This window comes from Lycium barbarum, chromosome 2, assembly GCF_019175385.1.
Source record: "Lycium barbarum isolate Lr01 chromosome 2, ASM1917538v2, whole genome shotgun sequence".
NCBI lineage: Eukaryota > Viridiplantae > Streptophyta > Magnoliopsida > Solanales > Solanaceae > Lycium > Lycium barbarum.
In genome coordinates this window covers 77,083,149-77,094,010 of record NC_083338.1, presented here as the reverse complement: position 1 = coordinate 77,094,010, position 10,862 = coordinate 77,083,149, and the positions used below count along the sequence as shown (strand labels likewise).

The 10,862-nt window shown below is 38.6% G+C and overlaps 1 protein-coding gene across 1 annotated transcript; it reads left to right on the top strand.

The window, feature by feature from the left end:
* The first annotated feature begins 2,031 nt into the window (after window positions 1-2,031).
* Window positions 2,032-2,514, top strand: LOC132628650 (uncharacterized). The gene is made up of 2 exons (XM_060344414.1): window positions 2,032-2,046; window positions 2,128-2,514. Exons 1-2 carry the CDS (start codon window positions 2,032-2,034, stop codon window positions 2,512-2,514), a joined length of 402 nt encoding a protein of 133 aa, XP_060200397.1.
* Window positions 2,515-10,862: the final 8,348 nt, after the last annotated feature.

The following is a 10,862-nucleotide window of genomic DNA, read 5'->3' as shown; positions in this document are numbered from 1 at the left end:
GAGTACGAATTATCACATAAGATTTTATACTATATATGGAAAGGTTCTCATCGCTTCACGATTTTGTTAAGGTTTCGTACATGGATAATCAAAGTTATATTTTATAAAGAAAGACATGAGTATGGTACAGTATACCGAGGTAATTGGAAGAAGGATCGGGTGAATTTGAGATTGGAAATAGGGACATGGAGCGGAATATAAACAGATAATGGTATATGTACAACCCCAACGGAGGGAAGTGGGTGAAAGCAAAGAAAGTATAGATGGAAACAATTGACACTACAATATATTTAATATGGATACTCAAACTTCAAGTGAGATCCCATGCTGAAACAAGTTGGTAAGATCTGAAAGCTAGCGAGAAACAGATGGTCGTCAAAATGGTATTTGAGACAGTGTTGAGAATTATTTATAAAGATCTTGAATGATATGACATTAAAAGGTAGGTGCTATGAAAATAAAGAGTACGATAAGAGAATGGCAACGAGTAATTTAAGTGATATTACGAAGGATAGCAATGCTATACTAGATTAGAGGCTAAGATTTGGCAACAGCGTTATGCGCTAACGATATTGCGACTTATAAGTAGCAAAAGGAGGGGATAGAAAATCTCCTATAGTAGGATATGAGAAAATCAAAGGGGTGAATAAAGGAAGGAAAGGAGTATGATAAGATAGGCTACGAGCGAGTTTTGATACGGATGAGATATGTAAAGTAGAATGAACCAGGAGGAAGAAGAGCTAGGGCTAAGATTGGATATATTTTATACAAGTTGTACAAGAATAGTTATACAACCTACGAATATTTGTATGCTAAAAATGAGACCAAGTGAGTACTTGATAAGAATGTGGTTGCGATATTTTGGATATATTAAGGAAAGGTGTGAGATGGTTTGAACCAAAGTACCGAGTTAGTACTGAGGGCAGATAGGACATGGCGATAGCTGAGCCCCGATACCGATTGAATGATACAAGAGGAAAATACAAGATAAAGCATACAGACTAGCAAAACGATGTTAAGATATTCTTGCGCTCATTTGAGCACCTTCGCATATTCTTGTAAAGATTGCAGCATAAGGCGTGACAGAAAAACTAAGTGTAAAATCTAAGTAAAGAGGCAATAGGAGGGTTTGAATTAAAAGTTAAGAAACGACGCGAGATAATATGCCTAAAGTATTACAAGTTGGATTAAGGGAAATTGCGAAAAGGTTTAAGCGAGACGAACAGAGCAAGCTGATTATTGGATGACAGTGAATTTATATTTCAAATAAAAAAAAAATCTTTCACAATTATACCAGCTAATTATAGTCAGATCACAGAGCAGCTATGTAAAGTTATAACATGAGAGAACTCCAACGCTACATGATAGCCAACTCTAAAGATCGAGATTAAGAACTAAAAGCAAAGTGACAATTAAAATAGTTTAATAAGAAAGTCGAGAAGTGATACATGATGCTGAAGATTCCACTCGTCTGGCCTTCATCGTCTTCCTCATCTGAGTCCGAGGAATGTAGATAACCAGGCAACTCCTGGTTTACCGATGGCCAGGATAGGGGGCTTGTGTAATCTGTAACACTTACCGGGGTAGCCGGTCTAACGTGGTGCTTTGCCATAGGAGCAACTGGTACGGCCTCAGGGACCGTTTCCCTGGATATTAGAAACTCTGGAGAAATTGTCGCTGGATCCTCCGAGGGGTCAGTCTCGATAGAATAACTGAGGCTCCTCCTGCTCGGTCCTGGAGCCTGTGGTCCTGAATTTACTTTAGGGGCCTTCTTAGCACCCCAACTATCTGAAGCTGACCTTTTCATCTCTCGCCAATCTGTACCTACCTACAGGAAAAGAGGTCAGAAACAATCCTTCCTAGGTTCTGGCTCTATCGCACGATCTCAGACAGAAGGAAAGATAACATCCTAAATGTCCTGTAGCTTCCTGTTTATAGATGTGGTGCACAACACACCGATAAACAAGACTCTACTAGACACGGTCTGTAGATACTCCGAGGATGAACTGATGTGTGCTACCCCAACTATTGATGAAGTCAAAAAGGGTATGTGTGAATTATTTAGGGATAGTGCAACTGGCCCTGATGGCTTGAGTGGCCTATTTTACCAAGCTTGTTGGGATATAGTTGGTAGATGTACTGAATGTGGTTAAAGCCTACTGGGAGGGACATGCTCTTCCTAAGTCCATTACACACACTAACCTGGTGTTGCTACCTAAGAAGAATGCTGTAGAGACCTTCTCAGATATGAGGCCTACTAGCCTAAGAAACTTCATTAAAAAGGTTATTTCATTGGTGATTCATGACAGGATGGATAAAGTTCTGCCAAATCTGATTTCTGCTAATCAATCAGGTTTTGTAAAGGGCGGGAACATCATTGAAAATGTGTTGTTAGCTCAAGAGATTGTATCTAATATTAGATTGAGAGGCAAACCAGCAAATGTGGTCATTAAGCTTTACATGACCAAAGCCTATGATAGGTGTCATGGTTGTTTTACTTCGTCTTTCCCTTAATAAGTCATCAAATTTGGTCATATTCTTGAATCTCAGAAAGCAAGTAGCTACGCCTACTAAAAGAATTTTTTTTTTAACTAGGGTCCTTAGAAGAATGGGATTTTCTGAGACTTTCATTGACAATATTTGGAGGTTGATAGCTAATAATTGGTTTTCTATGCTCATAAATGGTCAGTCTCATGGATTTTTTCATTCTACTAGGGGAGTTAAACAAGGTGATCCCTTGTCACCTGCTTTATTCATCTTATTTGCCGAAGTTCTTACAAGGGCATTAAATGCATTGTTTGAGGATCACAAGTTTGAAGGATTTGGTATGCCAAAATGGAGTCCTGAGTTAAATCATCTTCCTTATGCAGATGACACAATCATTTTCATATCTGCAGACAACTATTCTTTGAACTTAATTATGAACACTCTGCAAAAGTATGAGGAGATTTCTGGACAACTAATCAACAAAGGAAAGAGTTTATATGTATTCCAAGGTTACAAACAATCTGGTTCAGCAGGTGGAAACCATCACTGGATTTTCAAGAGGATCTTTTCCTTTTGTATATCTAGGTTGTCCTGTTACTCATGCTAGGAAAAGGGAGGTTGATTATAATGATCTCCTCAAGAAGGTAAGGGACAAGCTGTATGCATGGAAAGGAAAGTTGTTATCTCCAGGAGAAAAAGTAGTGTTAATTACTGATGTATTGCAAAGCATTCTTATCCACTTGCTATCTGCTATAAAACCTCAAAAATGTGTAATCAAGGACATTCACAAGATTTTTGCAAGATTCTTCTGGAGTAGTAATGAAGATGTTAAAAAGAGACATTGATCATCATGGTTGAATATGTGCTATCCAAAGCATGAAGGGGGATTAGGATTTCGGTCCATTTTTTATGTATCAAAAGCTCTATGTGCTAAACTATGGTGGAGGTTTAGAACTGTGCACTCTCTATGGTCAAACTTTATGTGGATTAAAATGTTCAATGGAAAGGTTGATCTCAAGTGTGGAAGATGATGCTTGAAGCTAGAGACAATATACAGCAGGAGATTTGGTGGGAAACTAGAAGTGGCACTGCAAATGTCTGGTTTGATAATTGAACAAGATTAGGAGCTTTATATTATGTGCTTCCCCATCAATTCCCTATTTATAAAAGAGTGGAGGATATGAAAGAACTTATGAATAGAGGAAGTTGGGATATTGTCAAGCTACAACAATGTTTCCCTGAAGAGATTGTTGATCACATAATGGCTGAACTAGAAATTAAAGGAAATTCTCTAGAATGGGATAAGCCTTGGTGGATGATGACTAGTACTGGAGACTTTTCTGTGGCATTTCAAAATCTCTTTCTTCTTATGGAGATTGTGGATGTTTAAAATCCCTATTGATGAAGTTCTAGCCTCAATAGGAATCAATGTGGTATCTAGATGTGCATGCTGCAGAATTCACCAACAAGAGACCATTGATCATCTGTTTTTAAATAGCAGCTTTGCAACTTCTATCTGGACTGTGTTCAGCAATGCTGCTGGCCTTACTATTACTAGTACATAGGTCAAGCAAGTAGTGATAAAATGGTGGCATGCCCCATGTCATTATAAGCTGAGGCCTGTTTACAAAGCAGTGTCAGCCATAATATTGTGGCATTTGTCGAAGTGGAGGAATACAACTTTGCATGAAGGCTCTATGTCTTTATTCAAGGTACTGCATGAGATCAACTTGAGCATTTACTTGTTTTGTAGAACTAGATATCCTCTCATTCAGGACATGCCAAAGAAATGGCCTGATCTCATTGATTTCTTTGAGAGGTTTAAGCCAAAAATCAATTGCAAGACTGTCTTATGGAAATTGCCAACAAGAGGATAGGTGAAATGTAATTGTGATAGTGCAGCAAAAGGAAATCTTGGTCCAAGTGCCATTGCCTTTTGTGTTAGAAATGAAAAAGGAGATTTGCTGTATGCTGCAGGACAACAAATTCCTGATGGAAACAATCTGGTTACTAAGGCTATTGCTATTACGAATGGAGTTCAGCATTACATTGTTAATGATTTGGTTCCTTTGATAATTGAGACTGACTCTCTAGCTATGCAGAAGTTCATTATAGGTGAATGGGATACCCCTTGGAGTATTGTGATGATAGTAAAGGAGATTCAAAGATTAATGAAGGGAAAGATAGTGAAGGTGGAGCACATTTTCAGAGAAGCCAATGGACTAGCAGATTTTTTGGCTAACTTTGTTTTTGGTTTTGCAGGTACACAACAATTCACTACTTTCCAGGAGTTACCAATTATGGCAAGAAGAATTCTTAACTCAGATAAATCTCAAATACCATATTTGAGAATCAGATATGCCACAGATTCTATACAACTTTAAACTTGAAGAGGAAAAGAGTTGCAACATGCTATAGCTGCTAGTTTATACTGTCATTCATGACATACTGTTGCGGAATTGAGGTAACACAGTTCGGAGCTATCTATAGGGGTGGTATTAGTGTGATCACATGCTTATTCCCATGCAGAGAGTTTGCAACTGTTTTACTTTCAAAACACAACAGGAATAGGACATTTGACACAAGGATTACTTGTGGATTTGATTAAGCTGAAAACTGCAGGAAATGTGAGTTGGAAACTATCTTGGAGGCCTGAATTATATTCATCTAGATCTCGTTCCATACCACCTGGTGAGAGCTTGGAGGTGTGATAAATGGAGTAAGATCAAGGCACCAGAATTAGCATTTTTAAGAGCTTTTTCATTGCAGTTTTTAGCTTAGTTTCTTAGTTAATTTAGCTTCTCTTTTGCTTCTTTTGTTTTCTTAGCTTCTTCTTTTGTTTTTCAAACTCTCCTATTTTAGAGTAATTCTTTTGTACAGTTTATTTATTTTAATAAATTCCCATCATTATGATGGTTTAATAAATAATAATTAAAAAAAAACATACAACACTTAAAAACTCATTCTAAGCTAGTAAGTGACTTAACAAGATTCGGCCAGCATTTCCTCGATATTTTCCATTCCAATCCATCTCCAAACAGCCAACAAATGTCAATAACAACATTAACAATGACAACAACAAGATACACAAACATAATCAAGAAAGAATTTGTCACACCCGACCTTACTGGGGTGTGATGGGCACCCGACCCTTACTTAGGGCCGAGCGAACCCTCAGACTCTTGCTGCACATAAAATCACGTCAAACTTTTTAAATCAAATAAGATAAAATACATAGTAATTTTTTTTTTCAGAAATATTCTTTCTCGTAGTTTCCAAGTAGAACAAATCTATAATCATACAAAATTCAGTACATAACACAGACCGACATATCGGCTGACGGAGCCGCTTACAGACTGACTAACAATACCCACGACGTTGTCTGCAAAGTCTCTAACATCAATCAAAAACCTTTACATACGAACTCTGACTCGGCAGCGCTCCAGGAGCAAATGGAGCTTGCCAACTCCACTGGAACATCTTCTATAATAATCTCGGCTCATCTGGGAGTACCTGCGCGGCATGAAACGCAGCCCCCAAAGACAGGGGGTCAGTACGGAATATGTACTGAGTATGTAAGGCATGCATCACAAAGAAGCAGGCGGAACTAACAAACAATTACGGTATTCAGAGTACCAGACGCTCATTACTTTTCAGACACAAAGCATACATACCTGTCTCACATATCAGTGAATATACAGAAAGTAAGGGTGTTGACCAAAGTACCAAAATACTTATTCTACATTTACAGATCGCATGTCCGAAGAGGTGCAGAAAATACAGAATACAGAACGGAGTACCGAACGTACAAAGGTGATATCACGCGCCAGACGGGGTACAGAACGTACAAAATGCTCAGATGATGTCATGTTTCGGACGGAATACAGAACGTACAAAATACTCAGATGATGTCATATATCGGACGAAATACAGAACGTACAGAATACCAGAGTGCTTACTTTCCGGACACAAATTATGTATATCGAAATCATATAATATTTCCACAGATAACAGATCCCGGCCCTGTGATAAGGGACGCGGTAAACAGAATCATCATATGTCAAAATCATGTGTGAATATATACATATGCAGATAGCAGATGACAGATCCCGACCCTGTGATAAGGGACGCGGTAACAGAACTCGGCCCTCTGGGAAGAGACGCGGTGAACAGAATCATATGCCATCCTGGCCGCCATCCCAATATCATCATATACAGATAACAGAACCCGGCTCTCCCACCGAGGGGCGCGGTGAACAATGCAGAGGAAATGCACGATAACAGAACCTGGCCCGGGACGCAGTGAACAAGCAGAAGAAGGGCACGATAACAGAACCTGGCCCGGGACGCAGTGAAAGAGACATTGAGTCATGCACGAGCAGAGTCATGAGAAACCATATGCACATAAATCCAGACTCGATGGATGGGTACACTTGCCGACATTCGAAGGCTCAGAAACGAGTTTCGGGTTCTTCCAAGTTAATATCAGGAAGTTATGAGCATTTGAAATACAGAAACCTCTTCGGACTTTTAAGCGATCCGAGATCGTACTTAGAGAACATTAAGGCTTACATAGAATACTCATATCAGAATACTTGGATCAGAAGGCTCATATCCAGACACTCATAGTCGAATACTTATTTCGGAATACTTATATCGGAATACCCATATCAGAACACTTATACCAGACACTCGTACCAGTATACCTAACTCAGAATGCTTATATCAGAATATTTATATCGGATTATTTATATTGGAATGCTTAAATCAGAACACTTATATCGGAATATTTACATCAGAATACTTATATCAAAATGTTCGAATCAGATCGTTCGTATCGGAGTATTTATATCAGAATAGTCGAGTCAGAACACTTGTATCTGAGTTACTAGGTACTTATAACAAACTCGGAACATTAGCCAAAGTTTCCCGTAATTATCGTACGGAAATAGGGCAAATAAAACAATACAAATAGGTCTCGGGGGTTGTGGGCCCACCTTGGGTCAAGTCGAGGTGACATATGTAAAACTATAAACATTTGGTCTTATAAGGTCATCTACGAAAGTTTCAGGGCAATCCAGTTCCGTTGGTGGAAGTTACATATATTCAAACTAACTTTTTCAACTAAACATAATATGCCTAATTCAATTACACCGAATGAAAAAGGGTCAAACATAAGCTCGGATTTCTAAGAGTAGAGTCATCCCCGAGGCTCGAATCATAGCCTACCACATCTAGGACATGCCAAGAGAAAGAGAGGGTAAGCCTTACATACCTTAGTTGCGCCACACGCTCGTCCAGATTCAATTCCCGTTTCGCCCAGAATCTACAAATGGTCATTTTTACCAAATGTTAACTATAAGGCTTTTGGTATTCAATCTTGAATTGGTACTTGTCTACCGGAATTTCGGCAGCACCTCCCCTGTAAATACAAAGCCCCGAGAATTTAACTCGGCCCAGAATATCAACAACAACAACACAACAATACCAACAACAAACCAACAACATCAATAGTCAATCAAAAATGCATTCTAACATACATTATTTCCTTTCCTAAATAGTGCAACAACTTCCAACCCAACTTTGCACTTCTAAGTCAATATCAACATTTTCATATTCATGTACCAATTTAAGATCATTCTAACACAATTCGAAAGCTTTTCGTGTCACTCTACAAAATAGGCAAGATTCCACCAAATTCCATAACTTGCCCGAAAACTCCTCAACTTCCCTAGAAACGATTTTTAATGCATTTCTTGCTTCCGAATTCATGAACTACTCCAACAACACACATTCTAACAACATTATACTCGTGAATATAGAAACGACATTAATATCACATTGGCTTCCAAATCAACCCATAATATTTCCAACACCACTTTAAATCATCAAATTCCCATTTCTATCATAGGATACATATCAACAACAATTAAATTACTACATATAAATTTGGTCATCTTTCCTACACAACATTTACACCACATGGCCAACCCAACATCTACAACTTCAACTAAAATCATCACACTTTCATTGTCAACATAGAATTCACAACAATAACAACAACTAAAACACTTCATAAAATCATTGAATCATTGTTCCTACAATCACCCATGCACACGGCCACACACAATCATCATGCAAACTTCCATATTCTTATGAATTCTACTCCTTTCTACATTCCACAACATAAACAAAGACTCCATAACATATAAAAGGAGATGAATTCTTACCTTTTCCTTCAACTTCCTCACTTAACCAAAGTTGTCAACTTGCAACAAAGAGAGAGATTCTTGCCTCAACAACTATACCATGTTGAAGAGCATCCTTGAGTTAGTAGAAATGCATGAAGAAATAAATTTTTGGGACAAGATTTCATGGGGATGAAATCCCCTCCTCTTGGCCGAAACTCCCCTTCTTTCTCCTTCATCTTTTTTTTTTTGTTCTTTCTCTCATGTTCTTGAATTTTCCAAATGACAATGTGATGAATTCTTCTCATCCATGTGCCATATATTAAAGGGTCATGTGCATGGCACATGCCCTCCTCTAGAATTTTCTAGAATGGTGGCAAAAGATGACTTATTTGTCATCTTTGCTTATTTTTTTCTTTTCTCCTCTTTTTCTAGAATTTTGTGAAATTACCATCTTGCCCTTAGTCTTCCACATTATTTCCATTGGCCATTTTGCAAATTTCTCTTTTTACCCTTGGCCTCTCCCAATATTTTCATACCACCAATGTCCATAAATAATATTCCTAACCACTCGTACATTAAAATAATTCTTGAAAATGATCTTGTCCTTAAATTGTCACGACTTTCTCGGATTATCCGAATGTATGAGATACGGGATATAACATCCTCCCCCCCTTTAGAACATTCGTCCTCGAATGTTCAAATGATCTTGTGGGGTGTCATAACACTTCGGGAGGGTCCCTATCATAGTTATTCCTTTCTTCGTACCCATTCTCTGCTTTACACCTTACTTTCTTCGTAATCGAATTTCCCTACGGATAACATATCGAAAACTTCTTACCATGAGTCTTTCTCTCACTTTAGGTCTGTATACTTATTTGTCCACATCTTCATGCCCTGTCTTTTTTCAAATAGCCTGGTGTTAAGGCTTCTCCATTCTTAACTTATGATAGGAATAACATCAACGTATTTTATAACACTTGCACCATTTACCTTTGCTATCACTTGGACTTCGGTACCCTTATTCAGTTGGTGCCTTCCATATCGTAGCACCGGTTACTGGGACACACGTGTCCACTAATACAATCACAAATAAGGTGTCATACGTATCCATATATATATACATATAAGTATTGTCAACTAGCCCATAAAATACTTCCAATCGTCATTCAAGCCTATCCAAATTCCAGAGCCGTGAGGTACTTTTTGTCTCTCCACCGAGCTAGTCTGCCTTGTTCTACGCGCCTTCTTATGGTCTCCAACCATCCCATATGTTCTAATCTCACTCAGGCCATTCCAGCTTTTCATTTGTCTCTTACAGCTAAATCTTTGGAATTTCTTGCATACTTCCCAGGGGGTCACCCATCCTGAAATTGCTCCCACCTGAGCACGCTTAACCTCGAAACCTTGGTGGAATTTGGCGCCTTAACGCCGATATAATCACGTCCACTTCCTTGTATATCCTTTACTACATAATCTAGAGCAAGTCAAGGTTTTTACAGATTCTGAGAGACATTCGTAACACGTCCTTTCTTGTGAAATTACTATTTTACCCTTTTCGGTCTTCCATACCACCTTTACAAATTCTTATCATTCGAAATCTGTACGCAGCAAATACCAACAATACCTTACAGAGCATACGGCTATATATCACATTCTAGCCGCCCAGAACTTTCTGTTTCAGGGAACAGAACGATATCTCCAGACTTGCCTTTGTGACCCTTCTATATCATTTCCCATCTTCTTCCGTAGTATGTAAGGCTTGCATATAAGGGATCTCATGTCCTATGACTTGGCTCTATCGCACGATATATGACAGAAAGAAGGTCAACAATCCCTAGATGCCCCGTAGCCTCCTGTTTATGAATGTGGCGCGCTTCACACCATAAACAGGACTCTACCGGACACGACTTTGCAGACAACCCCTAGGACAGACCTGCTCTGATACCACTTTGTCACACCCGATCTTACTGGGGTGTGATGGGCACCCCACCCTTACTTAGGGCCGAGCGAACCCTCAGACTCTTGCTGCACATAAAATCACGTCAAACTTTTTAAATCAAATAAGATAAATTACATAGTAATTGTTTTTTTTAGAAATATTCTTTCTCGTAGTTTCCAAGTAGAACAAATCTATAATCATACAAAATTCAGTACATAACATAGACCGACATATCGGCTGACGGA